We start from the raw sequence: 17,395 nt of genomic DNA on the forward strand, positions 1-17,395 counted from the left end.
AATTTCAACATTTTTGCATTGTATCACGCCCCTTAACCACAAACTTCAGTCTAATTTATTGGGATTTAATGACCAAAATAAAAAAAAAGTAGAGCACAGTCGTGGAGCGGAAAGAAAACGATCTGCGGCTTTGACCATTTTTAACAAACAAAGCATGCACATGAAAGACTGATGTGTGCCAGAAAGGCTTGGCATCCATCCCTGCAGAATGCCCCTCTGCCTCCCACCGTCTGGCCTGTTCGTTGGTCAGCAGTCCTGATTATGTGCGGACCATTCATCTCGGAGGGGTGGAGTTTACGGAGCCAATGAGGGGTCTTAACATGTGTGTCCCCCGGTCGAGTGCCAATATTTCCGCCCCTGCTCCTGCGCTGAGCGGCTCTACGAGGAAGCCTGTAAATGGGCTGTGAAACGAGGCTGCGCTGACTTCCTTTGAATGACCCTCCATGGAACCGAAGCGGAGGATGGACGGAAACCTGTGTCCGCTTGTGATCCTGTCTGTGGCCCTGCTGTCCGCCGACCTGTTGCTCTCCTCAGCTGCCTTCCTGGAGCCGTTCGACCTGCTGTATGACAACGCCGTGCGGGCTTTCTACGGCAGCGACTACGAGAGCGTGGTGCGCAACTTGGAAGGAGCGCTCAGCAGCCACAGGGAAGCCCAGCGCACCAGGGTCCGGTGCCGGCTGAGGTGCCAGGACCAGCAGCCGTTTGATGAAACCTTCTCGGACCTGCGCTTCTTCGACGTGGTGCTGCGCAGGGCTGCGTGCATGAAGGCGTGCATTGAGGCGAAACTCGGCACCCAGTCTCTCCATAAGGTCAGCGATGAGGTCATACAGGACTTCAACAGGAGGATCCCCTACAACTACCTCCAGCTGGCTTACCAGAAGGTAAGGGGGAGACGTGAGAGCGGGCTCTGAATGGGACCTTTTGTTGGCCAACCTGCTGGCCGGGTTGTTTTTTGCTCGTCATCAGCTGTGCCTTCAGCTCAGCAAGGTAATAGAGAGATAAGAGCAGAGCATCACTCATCAGTGACTGTCTGTTTCCTAACAGTGATTACATAGAACAACTCTAACATACATACATTAGATTTCTTCCAGTTGTACCTATTTTTTGCCACATATAAATGTTTCAGATCATTGAAAAAAACAAATCAATTTAATAAACAAAATGATAACCCGGGTACTTTTAAATGATCTTATTCATCAAGGGGGACAAAAGCAGGATTTCCCTAAAAATGCTGTTGCCAGAGCGAGGGATTTCTATGGTATCCATCTTGGACCTGTTACCCCATGATCAGATCTTGGAAAAAGCAGAAATGGATGGTTGGACGGATGGGGGAAAAATGATGAACCAATTGATGATCCATCTGTTTTAAATGTGGCCTGTCCAGATTGCTGCAACATCTGTTCCAGTCAAAAATTCACCTTCACAGAACCCGTCTAACAACACGAAGTAGGCTGAAAGCTCTGAAAACGTAACATACCATGCCCTGGTATGAACAAATTTACGAATACATCAGAAACTAAAGTCACTGACAGCTCCAGCATCCCATAATGACAGCCATCATTCTCAAATTAAGAAACTATGCAACAGTGAACTCACCCGCACTGTCCAGAATAGAATATATGCATTTGTATTTATTTATAAAGGGACAATGGATATTATTCAACACAAGGTGAATATGCAAGATTATAGCCCGCGCTAATTTCAATCCCTGGTCCCTTAGGAGGCAGAGCCACTTTCAACAAAACAACACATTGCAATAACAAACAAAACAGTTCAGTACAATACCAGAAATTACTCCAAGAGTGCATCAGCGTCTCAACCAAGAACCCAATGCAACATCTAAAGCACTGCTTTCAGCACCTCAATTTTTCAGTAAGGGTTAGTGTTAATGACAACAATAAGAGGCTGGGCAAAAATTGCAGCTAACAGTAACCTGAGGAGATATCAGTTTTACTCAGACCATTAGGCATAATTTCAAGGTAAAGAGACATGAATGATATACTGGCATTGAAACACAGGAACTTTTAAAAATAATTTTTTGCCACGTCCCTCCAGAAGATCTGGAAGATGAGGCAAGACCAAAAGACACGGGCATGATCAGCAGAAACCTCTCGACATTTTCTCCGGTCACCAAACGAGACATCTTGATGATTACCAGGCTTTATTCATAAATATTCCTGGGACTGATGAAATAAAGGTAAAATTATTTCTGACATAAAACGTAATGTTTCAGAAGAAATAAACAACCCAAATCAGATGAACAGTCAAACACGGTGGTGGTAGCGTGACGGTCAGGGGCTGGTTCGCTGCTTCACGATCCGGACGACTTGCTGTCGTTGATGGAACCGTGAATACTGCTCTCTGTCCAAAAAACCTGAAGAAAACTGTTTAGTAATCAGTTTATGACTTGAGCTCCGTGGTGTGCAGTAATCCCCCTTGTGGCTAAAACCAAAAAACTATAATATATTTTTGGAGTGGCCTGGTCAAAGTCTGGACTTAAATCAGACAAAGGCCCCGGTGCCCCCGACTTTAACCAGGCTGCTCATGTTTCTAAGACTTCCAGTGTGACTGAAATTAAATAATTCAGCAAGTAAGAGTGGGCCGCAATCTCTCCACCGTGATGTAAGACACTCGTTACGAGTTATCAGAGACACCTGAGCGTTGATGCCAAGAGGGGCTCATGCAGTTATGAGGTTTAAATCCTTTTTTTCCACATTGGTTGATTTGGATAGCTTTCTCCCTTCATAAGTTAAATCATTGGGAAACTGTATTTTATTTACTCAGCCTATCTTTGTCTGATACTCTCTTTTAGTTTTTCGAGGAATTAAAACATTTAATTGTGAAGAAAAGCATTTTTTTCTTTTAGAACGCTGCAGCTTCAATTTGTTTTTAACAGCCTGAATACAGTTTTTAATCACAAACAGAACTTTCTTAATTTAGCTCCGTGGATGAATCACAGCGGCTCGACTCGCTATGTTTCCCCCGTTTGGCTCATTTGCTTCGTTACTGTTCCTTCAGTTATTCAGCGCTGTTTTCAAACGCATGTTTGTGGGTGTCTTCCTCTGTTTTCCGTCCGCTCAGTCAGCTGATTGTTCCCGTCTCACACACATGTCCAAAACAAAACTTACCATGAGCCTTTGCTTGGGTTTCTTTTGCGTTTGAGACGTGGGAACGACTCGGGAGAGATGAGACAGGAGCACTGCGATTCAAATACTGCGTTCCCTGCTGTGGGAATATTCTGTGCCCTGTTTGTCCCCTGAGAGTTTGCTGAGAACATGCATAGTTTCACACAAACACCGGCGTCTCTCTTTGTGAATGTGGTATATTTGGATTTTTATTTATTTTAGTTAATTCCAGTTTTAGTTTACACACTTTGTGGGTTAGGGGAAAAAATGTACCTGTAGCATTTCTGTCTTTAAACCAACCTATGACTATGGAGGAGAGCCAAAATATCTGCTTCAGACTTGAGGTCAGCTCCCTCAGAGTTAGACAGTGGAACATTAACACAGCATGTAAGGGATTAACTCAAGCCATTCAAGTGGCATTTTAACCCACTTGGAGCTTGGCCGGACGGCTGGCATTTTCCTCCTCGCATGTGTCTGAGACCCAGACAAGTTCCCCTTCGTACTGGCTGGGGATCATTTTCACACGCCGGGTCGATGACACACAGCTTCCCCCTCTCAGAAAGTGCAACAGGCTCTATCAGTCATGTTGTTGTTTATAGGCAAACCGATTCTGCCCTTTTTGTCTGAAAAGTAACAGAAAGATTAAAAGCAGAGCTGACATAGTCATAAAAGTCCCCTCTCATCATGTCTAGACTTGAGGACAGCCATGTCCAGAGGCCTACTCAGCTGTAACCAAATGACTAATCCTTTGTGAAGGGGATATTATTCCTTTAACATCTGTCTCTTTAATGTTGGGAGAAGATAGTCTTGAGTCCCCCTGTGGGCTGACGTCTTTATAGGCCGTTGGGATGCAAGTATGTTGATGGTTAGGGCACGTGGGTCCCATTAGGGCGACATTCTCCTCCCTTCTGGCTGATCCAAGCGAATAAGCCCAAAAACTAGCCCTGATGCAGATTTTTACTGCATTCCACAGCACACATTTGCGACTAGAACCATCAGTGCTGTTTATGTGGATTTTGTAAGATAGACGAACAACACAAAACGGTAACTCTGGAGGAGCTGCAGAGATCCACAGCTGGTGGGAGAATCTGTCCACAGGATGACTATTAGTCACATTCTCCACAAATGTGTGTGTGTGGGTGTGTGTGTGTGTGTGTGTGTGTGTGGGTGTGTGTGTGTGTGTGTGGTTGTGTGTGTGTGTGGTTGTGTGTGTGTGTGTGTGTGTGTGTGTGGTGAGAGCTGATGGGAATGTGGGTGCAGCTAAAAAAATAAGGGCAGTTATTGAAGAAAACCTGTTAAAAACACTAGATTTAAAATGGGAAAAGTTTAGGGGTGCAAATACTTCTGCAAGGCGCTGTATATATGTTTGTTAGAGGGTAGCTTGGTGTTATTTGTGAAAACAAATAGCCTCCATGGCGTGTTTAACATTCCAGCATCGTACAGCCCCCGCCGGCCGGTTACCATAACGCTGCTATTGGGCTTGTTAGAAGTTGCTACACAGTCATCAACTGTTCTTCCCACTAGTGCTGTCCCACTTGCGTATGTCTCAAAATTGCCCATCATCTGGTTTGGCAGATATGTTATTTCCTAAATGTGGACTGTGTTTGTTTTAGTTATATAAAAAAAAAAAAAAAGGTGCGGGTGCCAGCCGGCACCTTTCACGGGTATTAAAGAGAGATTTCTGTGACTGCTTCCAGATCTGCAGTGGTCCCTGCTGTAGCTGTTCTTGCTGCAGTTCAGCCGCTGAAGGATCAAAGAAGCTGAAGTGCCTTCAGGGGCGAGAGGGCATTGCATAACCAGTGTTTTTATTCCTAATCTGATCGACCTGAGTGGTGCTGTTCCAAGAAGCTGCAAGGTCAATTAATGTTGGTTTTATGTTTACAGCATCTCTGTTTTATTGTGCTGGTGATCGCAGCAGATCTTTCCATAAACCATATTTTTACTTTGCCCAAAAGTACTGCAGACTGTAAAAGTTTGGCCAGCTCAATTTAAAAAAGTCCCCTATGGAACGGCTCTTATGGAATGCTGTTATGTAAACACGCAGAAGTTGAAATACATACACATTTGTTGTAGTAATACACAGAAATGTATTACAAAACAACTAAACATATATATACATCCGCACAGAAACCACTTTTTATGAGCTCCACATTGATATTTTTTAAACTTATTTAAACTGTTTTTAAAACAGTGATGTTATAGTCCAACTTCAGGCTGTCCGGTTTGCATCTGTGTGCAAGCTTCAATATGCACGCACCAAGACCTCTTATGAGCTTTTTGGTGTATTTTCATGGCAGGCACATTTTCCTGCCACACAAATCTCTGCCATGAATACTGTTCCCTTTTGTTAAACATTTTTGGGCTTTTGAGTGATTGAAGACACTCAAAGAACTTAGATTTTAGAGAAAATACTCATCTGGACAAAGCCTCAAAGGAGATGCCTGTGTGTGTTTTTTTTCCAGCTTCCTTCCACAAACAAGAGAGATGCCTTTAATGTTAACTTTTGATGTTAAATTGACCCAAGGAGTGAGTGTGGGCAGCCATAGTTGTTTGTTTGTCGTGATCGGTGGCTTTTGTGTTTAGGTTTGGACTTTTGGTTTTCATGGTTTCTCACGTTCTATTTTGTACCCATTTTGTTCTACTTCTGCTCTCCAACTTCTGACCTGAAACTTTCCAGTTTCCTCAATGCGTGACCACTTGCGTTGTGTTGTCATCCATCAATATAAATACCCCCCCTCGTTTTTCCCATATATTTTGGCTGTGTTCAGTTCTGGCTGCACACAGTTTTTTATCCTCCAGTTTGCCACCTTTCATGTTTGTCTCTGGGTAAAACAACTTTGACCGTGCTGACCCTGTGATGAATCTGCAACCTGTCTACAAGGCATTAGTCTATATGATTGGGCTAAATACATATTTCTGTATATAAATAATACATTATTGTCTTGTAAAGTGTCTGGACATGACAGTAGTTGTTTTCTGACACTATATAAAAATAATAAGTTGAAATTAAACTTCTTGGCTGTTTTTGAGCCTTTCTCATTAAGTTGTGGAGTAATGAGACCGTCCAAGGCTTCCGATGTCTCTTCTATAAAGGTAATGTTTGCACAGCTGTTGCAACAGTAGAGTAGAGCTCCACCACAGCAGAGTATGTGCTATAAAATCCTCTTGTCTTCTTCTTGAGCTTGGTAAATGACCGTACATACCTGTCCATTATAAGCCACTGGAGAAATCTGCTCTTACAAATCACGGTGAAGTAAACTGAGATTTGCACAATGTCACATATTGCTATGCAGCATTTGAATATGAATTTGTGTCTTAATACATTTTGTGTCATATATTCCTCCTATAAGAGTATTTGTCTCAGAGTTCAGTTCACTAGACAATTTTTTCCCCCCCTGTACGTCAGTATGCTCTGAGTCTTGATTAGATCTTTTCAGGCTTTTGTTAAGTAACCCCTTAAAAGTATTTTTCTAGATTTCTTTCTGCACATTGAACATTATTATTGTATTACTGCACAGCAGCAGGCATTATACAGCTATTCTCAACGCAGAGGTTCATGTGGTTAAATAAATTTGGCTGCCTTGGTTGTAGGGGTTCGGTATGCTGCAGATTTCGGGGAGTCATCATTTTCATGTGCAGCTCATAAGGAGAACATGCACAAAAGGTTTTCTCTGACTTTAAAGTGGTTAAAGAGTGAAAAACAAACCCTACTGTTTGGGTAAAGCCATGCAGATCAGCAACTGCCAAGTCAGGTCTATGTGTTACAGAGGGAACCACACAGTTGTTTTGTGGTTATCCTGTTTGGAGCTTGGAGCAATATGCAGCGTGGTAAAGGAGCATATGACTGCTGAGAAGGATGTATTTATTTCAGGCTTGGTGTTTGCAGCACCAAAGCTGTGTTGGAGTTTAAAAGTTTTTTTTGGTTTATTTGTATTTCTTTATCCACAATTCTGAGTTACAGACTTAAATCTGAGATCATTTTATAAATTACCTACTATTTAATGTGCAATCTGACTATAGCAGCCAGAATCAAATAGTGAACCTCAGGTAGATAAGATTAGTTATTTTAAACAGATGTTCATAACACAAGACCCCAGAATGGTTTGTGCAAGTGATCTGATCAGATTTGTGTGATTCACATGCAGGGCTTTGTTCAGTCAATAAGGTTCACTGCGGCGTTCTGGACGTTGTTCCTCAGCAGCAGCTACGTACGTTCTGGGCTATTGTCATGTTGGACGACAAGCCGATGACACTGACCTTACTTTGCTACTGACATTTTTTTGATTTTTTTTTTTTTTCTTCATGATTTATGAAAAGAATTCCCAGTTCCAAATGCACTGGAAGCACCACCATGTTTTACTGTGAGTATGGTTCTTTGTGTTACAGGAACTTCCCTTCTTTCTCCAAACATAAGCTTTTTCTCTGTAGCCATTAAGCTTTAGTTTTGTCTCATATGACCAAAGGACGTGTATTTCTAGCAAGTAGAATCTTTCTCCTGGCTGACCCTAGCACGCTTTAGTTTGAATTGAAGGTCTAACTTCTGCAGAAGGAGAGTGTTTCTTGGTCTGTCACCTCACAGCCCATTTCTGTGCAGAGCTTTTGTGAGTGTCGTCTCAAAAGACTACATTCCTGACTCGGCTCAGTCACTCATTAATATCTTGGCAGTTTGCATCCTTTAGAGACATCTCTCACTAGTTCTCTTTCCAGCATCTTCTAAATCCAGAGGTGGGAAGAGTTGCCAAAAAATTGTATGTAAGTAAGAGTAGGACTACTTCAACATATTTTTACTCAAGTAAAAGTAAAAAGTAGTCAGTAAGAATGCTACTCAAGTACTGTGTAACTAATCATAACAGCTGTTGATTTAATGTTTAAAATTGACGTAATCGGACAGACAGAAATATAAGGTTATGTGCAAATTCATGTATTTTAGAGACAAAAATTAAAAAAATATACAAATAACATAATTGCAAAAATAAATCCAGGTAGAAGAATCACTTTTCTAAAAAAAATGTTAAACATTAAACTTAAAAACAATACTTACAGCATATAATGTGTATATACAGTGTGTTTAGAACAGTGCAAAGTATTTCCAAAGACAATATCTACTGTTTACTGTACGTTCACTTGACCTCCAAGGCGAACGTCCATTTTTGGTTAAAACAAGTTTGTCCTTTATTCGTGAAGTTACTCACAGTAGGTAGAGTAGCCAGAAATCTGACACAAGAGTGAGTAATAATATTTACTCAAGTAAAAATCAAAGTACAGTGCTGTAAAAATATTCCAAAAAGCACATTTTGTTCAAAAAGTTACTAAAGTAAATATAACTGAGTAAATGTAACTAGTTACTACACACATCTGCCTAAATCTTATGCTTGCCCACTTCTGCCAGGCTTTTTCTGCTCACTGTGGCTCTTTTCAACTCCCTGATGAGATTTTTCACTCGTGTGTTTCACACTTGAAAAAGCTGGGATTAATTTATTTCTCCTTCTACCCCTTTTGTGAGTATCAACAAATCTTTGTCTCTAGTCTAAACTGAATTCTTTTCTTTCTTGTTTTGGTACAATGCTTTCTAAGGTCATGTGCTGCATGTAGACTGTGAGAAAACTATCGGTTTTAGCTTGATTTCACAAGATTTAAATGTTAGTAAGTTATCAAAGCGCAACGTAACACTGGTTTGTGCTATTGCTCATTAGAAAGAGGCAGTTCTTAAAGGATGTAAATAGTTTTAACCTTTTTTTGTCGAGTCATTTTACTTCTGTGTGCAAAAGTAAATAACCTAAGCATCTAAAATGGAGCTAGGGTGCTTGAAAATGGTGTGTCAGAAAATCATGTGCGCGATTTGTTAACACTTGGGAAATACTCTTAAAGGAATATCAAGTAATTAGTTACATTTGAAATAAAATTTCAAATATTTTTTTTTTTACATTTTCAAAAGGGGGATTATGATTTTGTACTCAGTTGTATCTCTATAGGTAAAGTTCTTCCAGTGATTCTGCCCACAGACTACTATTCATCATATAAGGATCTCAACTAATAGTGACACAGATCATTGTGTTGTTAGCAGGGAGACAAATATAAGTTTGCTAAATGACTAAATGCAATTCGCTGAGTTTCCTTGGATAGAAACAATTTAACCAATCTGTCTGTATGATTTGATAGAATTGACTTTTTAAGGTGATGACACATGTGAACTGGTGCCATATAAATAAAATGTAATTGAATTTAATTGAAAAATAACACCTGTTTGTTTGGATTTACAGAACAAACTACATAATTAATTTGCCTCTTCAACTGAATCTATATTTTCCAATAAACAAATGACCTTGGAGTCAATTATAATTAATGTACATTTTTTAACATTTGGGTGGTGCAATAATACACAATCAATATGGCTGAAATGGCCCATAGACTTTGCTCCAGTCCCAGTTTAGCGTTTAGCCTTTCACTCGCTGCACTGTCAATAGTTTACTGTCTGGACTTCTCTGAGCAGCGTTTGCCCAAACAATCAGACTTTGTGGCAAGTGGCTTTTACAAAGATCTTCTGCATGACTGGATTTGATTGGATAACGCATCGTAGGAATGCTGGGACATGCTGTGGCACCTTCAGCCGTCTTGCCTAATTAAAAAAGTTGAAACTGCTTCTGGTTAAGCAATGCCTTTAAAAAGAAGAAGAGTGGTTTATGTGCTGGGATATAGGCAACTTTGTCCTGGCATCCTACAAAAAAAGTAATTTGAGTCCAAGTAGAAAATGCCAGAAGAACCTGGGAGTAATCAAAACAGCAGTGATTGAATTATCTTTTTGTTTTGTTTTAAATGTGTACATTTTAAATTAATTTATGTTTATCACAAGACTGCTATGACCAATGTAACCCAGTTTGCTATGACGGCTCAAAAAAGCTCTTATAAAAAAATATAATAGATTTTAATTAAGATTGATATTCATATAACAATGAAAGTGGAGTACACTAATGACTTATAATTTTTTTGCCTATGAATGGGTTTAAAACACTTTATCTCTAATAATGTATTATTTTCGTGTACCTTACAGCGTGGTTGAAAAATCTGGGTTATTTGAGCTTTTTCATAATCATCCCAGCTTCAGTCTCCCAAGCATCTGCGTTGAGAAACCAGGGAGAGGGTGGAAAAAAAATCTCTGATTGCCAGGCATCTGTTCAGCTTCACCAGTGACTTGAACTGTGGTTTGACCGCTGTGGGGCACGAGCAGAGGAAACGCCTCCATCTGCTTGCTATCATTTTATTTAAACACAAGAAAAAAGTTCTTCTCTGTTGGTTGTATGACATCAACAGGGCCAAACTGAGAGCATTTGCCTGACATTTTTGTTGCGCCTAATAAAAAACCTCAAGACAAGATGGCAACAAAAGAGCTGTATCCTTTGTTTAGCAGTGAATATATCTACGATCAGGGACGTGCAGAGGGGGGGGCGGAGGGGGCTTGAGCACCTGCCCCTTTGCTCCTTGGTGCCCAAAGTGCCCTTTTGTCAGTTTTTTTTTTTTATGTGTGCGTGTTTGTTGGTGTGTGTGTGTGCATGGTGCATGTCCAAAAGAATAATAATAATAATAAAAATACATGATCCACATAACGTACCCTCACTCTGGCCTACTTTTTCTCTCGCAGCTCCCAGCTCCGCTGCCTCACGCTGGCCAGTCTGTCCTGCCCTCAGTGGACCTGCCCCTTTAAATCTGCAGCACACTTGACTGTGCTCTGTGCTGTTTAACTCCACTGTCATTGGTTATACTGCTTTAAATCCCGCCTTCCCTCTTTCTGATTGGCTGTTTTCTAGTCTGTCCGTCTGCGTGCTTGCTTGGAGCGGAGATTTCAGTTTTACAGTTATCATACAGGAATACTGTGGTTACCACAATTAATACTAGGCTACAGAACTAGTCCCAGTTAAGAAACTAATTATCTGCAGTAAAATAGGTGAAAGCTGCTGAGTGCAGTTCTGTAAAGAAGCAGGCGAGAGAGTTTTGATTTATGGAACTTGAGAAATGTAAGTAACCAACGTTAGCATCTCAAAATAGCATCTAATTCTGAAGTATAATGCATTTATCAACAGAAACCTAATCTGTTTTATAAAACTAAATATTTTGTGCCAGGCTGGAGTTCTGAAGCCGGCTGGAAAGATGGAAAAGCAAAGACTGTAGACTATTAAAAATTCTGATTCTTAGCCACAGCTGCCTGAAAAAGAAAAGGTGAGGGTTTCCCTTTTACCAATATTTCGTTGCTATTATTGTTTAATTTTTTTGTTGACCCTCTGATGCAGTTCAGGTATAAATAGCAGGTGATATTTCTTTTATATGATATACAACACAACAACACTATATGCTGCCTAAACAACTGCTATATTTTATAGCAAGGAGAAGGTAAGGAGAAGCTGTTATCTACTCTTCAGATATATGATGTAAGAAATGTGTTTGGAATGTTGCAGATGGTAAAAATTGATAGGTCTCTGTTGCTGGTAAGTTCAAATGCAAACTTTTTCAAAGTGGGAAAAAAGTCTCAATTCAACGTTCATCAGATCGGGCGCTGCTTTATAATTTATAATAATAATAGAACTTTATTGATCTCACAATGGAGAAATTCACTTCTGCATCTTTACCCATCCCCTTGGTGAGCAGTGGGCTGCCACTGTGCGGCGCCTGGGGAGCAATCGGGGTTAAGTGTCTTGCTCAGGGACCCAGAATGGTAGTCTGTGGGAGTTGAACTCAGAATCTCTGGGACCCAAGATCAATGCTCTAACCACTAGGCCACCAGATTAACAAAAAGCATCTAGTGTGTGTCGTGCTTATAAAATCTGTATAAATGTAGTAAGAAATACTGCTTTTCTCTTTAGACAGAAGAAACGCGCCCTGACGCTCAAGTCAAGCATAAAGAAATAGGAGCATGCATACTGCGTAGGACCAATGATGTCAGAGCAATGAAGTGTCCCTAGGGTTAAAGTTCAAATCAAAGTTCAAATCAAACCTACGCCCTTGATTCCATGTTACATTCTTTATAGTATGGGTTGGTACATTTCAGCCGGATGTATAGCAAGGTATGTTTCTGTATCGCGTTTTAAATCCGTGCCCCATGTGCCCTCTTTTAACTTTGAGCACCTGCCCCTCCAACGGTCTCTGCACGTCCCTGTCTACGATTTAGACCCTACTTTCAGTCGCTAATTTAAGCTGTGCGAAGGAAACATGCTAAAACTAGCTGTTTGGACTTGTGGCATTTAATATAAACCAGAAATAATGTTTACATCACATTTCAGGCTACTGAATAGACTTTTGTCCTCAAAATAAACACTTCTGGTTTTGACAGACCTTCTGGAATAAATTTAAGCCATTTTTCTCAGTCCAAACTATATATGAAATGTTCCATAAGTGATTTTTTTTTCTCCCCACACTTACCAGCTTCCAAATTAGCCTCATGCTGCCTCTGTCCTCTGCAGAATATGTCTAAAGCTAAATGAAAGATGTTGCAATAACAGATCTGTTGGTCAGATCTGTTATTTCGTCAATAGGTTGTTACATTTGCGCTGACTGAATATTCTCCTAGACGTCTTATTGGCGCTGTGCAGCCATGTGTTGACATGATTGCTCATTTTTACAATTTACAAGAGTACAGGGAACACTTATTGGCTGATCCCGCATAGCTTGTGTTTTTGTCGTGTTTGCTCCCTGAATTCTTTGGTATGATGAATGCTGGTCTTGGTCACGCAGCATTATGCGAAAGATATCTATACATCTTCAACTTGACCATTTTATCACATATTCACAAATGATGTTTGACTTTCATGTGGAAAGAAAATGATCCATTTTACATTCTTACTAACATTCTTGTTTGTAACTGGGCGAGCGGGTGTGTTTGCGACAATAGATTCTCAGTTTGAACGAGGTCTGAATTATAAGCGGTTCATTCTAATACGTCACTGTACTTTAAACCAAACTGTATGCACAGAGTCATTGTTCTGCTGCGAGGTGAACCTGTCTTTTGCAACCTCTAACAGGTTGTCTTCCAGGACTGACCTGTATTTAGTGCCACCCATTTTCCTATAAACTCCGACTGACTTTGAGTTCCATGCTTTAAAAAAAACACCTATCCCCCCTGCATAATGCTGCAACCTCCAGGTTTTAGGATGGGGATTATTTGTTCAGGGTTATCTGCAGGTTCAATCTGCTGCTGGCTGTTCTGCTCCCCAAAATTCAAGTATCATCTTATCTGACCAGAGCACCTTTTTCTTTTTTACATACCTTTGTTGTGTCCCCTACAAGGCTTATAGCAAACTGTAAACCTGACTTTACAAAAAGCCCCACAGGTTGATTGCAGCTGTGCCGTGCAGTTTCTTTTCTTTGAATGATGGTTTGATTAGGTCTCTGTAGATGTCACACAGCTGAGTAGTGCTGCACAATATATCATAAATCGATCATTATTACAGTTTCACTGTACGCGACATCAATAGCGTAAACAACTGCTTGGACTACATTAAATACTAGCTAAGTAACATGTATTTTGGTTCTCTGTGCTAGTAATATATCTGGTGATGCTTGGTATTTAATGCACCATAGAAATGTCTTAGAAGGTAAAGTGGCATAACCTGTCTGTTAAAAAGTTATATGGTTCGCAACAAACCAAAAGCAGAAAAACATTGCTAGTCATAGCGTTACTATGATATTTACTAGTATTGCATGTTTTCATTAGGTTCATTGAGGTGCAGTCAATTTACTAGGTAAATATGTGACTTTTGAAAGCGCTGGAGTTTATTTAAGGATATCAGCGTAAAGGAGACTGAATGCTCAGCTGTGTACTACTTTGTTGATTTATCATATAAGATCACAATAAAATGTATAAATGTATTATTAAATCTTTTAATAATATTTCTTATTACTTTTGTGCAGATGACATTCAACTGTATATGTCTTTTGAGCCTAATCAGCTGGACAGTCTGTCTACCCTTGTCCACTGATTATCCATGATCGGTGATTGGCTTTCCAGCTATTGCCTCGTTTTGAACACCAAAAAAACTGATACAGTGATTGTAGTGCCTCCTGCGCTTAATTCTAATACCAGTCAGGCTCTTGTTTCATTTTGTCCAGCATTTCAAATTTTGGTGAAATTTTAAATTCTTTACTGTCCCTTGACTCACATGTGAAATCTCTGTCTTGCTCCTGTTTCTTTCATTCAAAGAACATTTCTAAACTGCGACGTGGTCTCCTCGGCTGAACTGGAAAAATGAATTCATGCATTTGTGTCAATGCGCTTAGATTATTTTAACACTCTATTTACTGGGTTGGATAAATCTTTACTCCTACGCCTCTAAACCATACAGACTTTTGCGGCCAGACTTTTGACTCGTTCCAGAAAGCAAGATCACATCACCCCAATTTCATATTCCTTACACTTACCACCAATAGCGTTCTAAACATATAGCATACTAAATAACCAGGCCCCAAATTACTAATATCATCTTATTGCAAAGTATACTGCTGCCTTTCCCTTAATTTAGAAGCTCTGATTCTATTAGAAGTTTTGCGCACCAGATTAAAACAAAGAGCATCCATGGAACCAAGGCTCTGGAACAGTCTACAGCCTGGTTTATGCGTGATGCACGTATTTCATGCGTGGCAATGAGACGTCCGGACAAAATGTCTGCAGCATTAACTCGGGGTTCACACTGACTACGGTGCAGGATATGGTCCTGATCCAGTTCCGGTTTGGACGCAAACTCCCCCTTAGCTCCAGCCCTGTGGTCCTTTCTGTTGCTGTCCCTCATAAACGATTAAACCACAGCTATGGTTTTCATTTTCAGGGGCAAAACTCGTTATCCCTGCGCATAGATATCTAATATTTAATAACCTGAATCTAAATCTAATAACCTATTTCATCCTCCAAATGTCCCTCTTTTTCCTCGTGTTTATGTGTTGCCGTTTTAGTTTAGTGTAAGTTGATGGGGTGATTTTATGCTGAAATTCACCTGAACTTTCTCCTGTCTGGCGCCCGACATTTCCTGTTTGGCTTGTGAAATTCGGGAGCTTGACCCGAGGGCCGTTGCAGAATGTTTTTTGTGGAATTTCTTGCATGGCCTCCGTAACCAGACGTGCAACCACATATGGCTAATGTGAGTGGACACATTCATTTTTATTGATCTGGGTTCCTTGCGGCGCCAAAACTGTATCTGCGGCGTATTCAGTGTTAGTCCGGCATTATGCCCCGTGTGGCTTTTCCTCCGAAGTAGCACTATCCTCCTAGACTCTAGAGGGCAGCATTGTGCCAAGTGAAGTACACTACACATAGAATTAGACAACACAGCTGTTGTCAACATTTCAAAGCCTCCTCACTTTTTCCAAGAGTGACAGTGATTTCTCTCCAGGAATTGTTAACAGGTCACGGTGATCTTTATGGGTGGAATCATAAAGATACCGATATTTACGAACCCCCGCCAGAAGGAGCACTTGCTCGTCCACCATGTTTTTCCACTTGGGACTGTTAGCAGCGTGGGGGAAGTTCTCCAGATGTCCACTATCATTCTTCAATTGATCCAGTTTAGCCCGGTTTTCTTTGGCATCACACGTGTCTTATTTCTCAGTAATTCGTGATGTGTTTTCTCTGTAAAGAACAAGCCTACAGCAGATGGATTTTTTTAATTGTTTTGTGGTGTTTGGAATTTGTATTTGGGGGGCTTTCGGTGTTTGGGCAGAGGGTGTTTACTGTACCAGCCAATGGCCTCATGCAGCTTTTACAAACTATAATAATGTGGTTTTCGATTAAAATTGAAAGTGGGAAAAATGCATTATATTTTAAGGATTTACTGCTTTGTTATGAGACTGAAGGCATGTTGTCTCCGTCTCTGAATTCCTCAGATATTGCTATTGTTACTCAGCTATGTTTGGCAGCAATTGGCTCCCAGGGCAGTTTGTTTGCTTCTGTCCTGAAAATGGAAGATAAAATGCCTAGTTACTAACGTAAAGTATTTAGTAACTTATTTAAGATGTCCAAACAATGTAAATGAAAAATAAACATGCTTTTCACACAAAGCATGCATTAAGTAAAGCAATCATTTAGGTTTTTTTTCTATTTTTCAGACGATATGGGGTTGCTTTCAGTGCCGACTCACTCATGTACTGAGGACTGCTTTTTGTTTTTGCCTTTTTGACCCTACAGCTGTTTTCTGAAAAATTTTAATTAGAAGTGTTGATTGTTTATCCAGCCTCACTCTGCTATCATCAGCCTGCAGGCCAATGGCTCTCTCGGGGGTTCGTTAGTAAATCAGTTCCTCTGTGTGATTTCCGACATGCATTGCATTCATCTGGTCTGTTATGCTGGTACCGCAGAGTTAAAGGGACTCGGATTGTTTTAGATATTTCCTGCATGGAAAACCCTGCAAGGCCTTGTTTTTCGCCTGTTTGGCTCTATAAAGATACCCTGCAGATGTTTTTTTTTTCCTTCTGTACATAAAGAATGAACATTGCTACCCTGTAAATCTGAAGTTTAACAGCTGGCATGGACACCCTTTTCTTGCTCCAATTTGTACACCCCCTCCCCCTGTTTCCTCCCTCTGATGTACGCCTGCCAAAGAATAATTCATCATAACAAAGGTGTGTTATGCCAGGATCCCCGGCTATTTTCCTCTACACCGCTCTGAAACCTCCTTATCTCCATCTTTAGACATCCGCATCTCTCTGAAAGGGTTTCCCCTTCATGTATTCTAACGCCTCTTTTAAAGGACAAGATTGAGTAGCTTTCATGAGCTCATGTTGACCTGACCCCTGGCTGACTCTGACCCCACGCTCTCTCTCCACATCTGGATCAGATCTATGAATAACAGCTAATAGCTGTGAGCTAGGCAGAAGGAGCCCTGGGCAGGGTTCCCCACTCTGTCAAAGCCATTTGACCAGAAAAGGGGAAGATGAGGTTGATTTTGGTCACATTTCATATTATGATGTTGTGCTGTTTATCATTTAGTTTAATTATATATCTTAAATGTGTGCTTTATAAGATTAAGCTTTTAATTTAGATATAAAACCTCAATTTGCAACAACATTTGCAATCTTGCTTCCTGAGACGTACCTCAGTTTCCTTTGGTGTTGGACTCCTAACATGTGACTGGGTTTCTCAAGCCAATAAGATTTGATTTTTAAACAGTTTCCATGTCCCTTTATGCAATTATCCTGAGCCAGCTGTCCTTAAAGAACATTTGTCCTGATTTTACAACCTCCCTGTAGAAGCAAGGACGTAACATCTGCCAAACATTAAAAATGAGTTAAAGTCAGCA

General features: G+C 40.5%; 1 protein-coding gene across 1 annotated transcript in view; it reads left to right on the forward strand.

Annotated features, from left to right (window-relative positions):
* Window positions 1-218: 218 nt before the first annotated feature.
* p3h2 (prolyl 3-hydroxylase 2) overlaps window positions 219-17,395 on the forward strand; it is a 66,104-nt gene continuing 48,927 nt past the window's right edge. Inside the window, exon 1 of the mRNA XM_012877884.3 lies at window positions 219-881. Coding sequence (XP_012733338.2) covers window positions 444-881 — 438 coding nt within the window. The 5' untranslated portion in view covers window positions 219-443. The remainder of the gene's footprint in view (window positions 882-17,395) is intronic.

The sequence above is a fragment of the Fundulus heteroclitus genome, chromosome 9 (genome assembly GCF_011125445.2).
Source record: "Fundulus heteroclitus isolate FHET01 chromosome 9, MU-UCD_Fhet_4.1, whole genome shotgun sequence".
NCBI lineage: Eukaryota > Metazoa > Chordata > Actinopteri > Cyprinodontiformes > Fundulidae > Fundulus > Fundulus heteroclitus.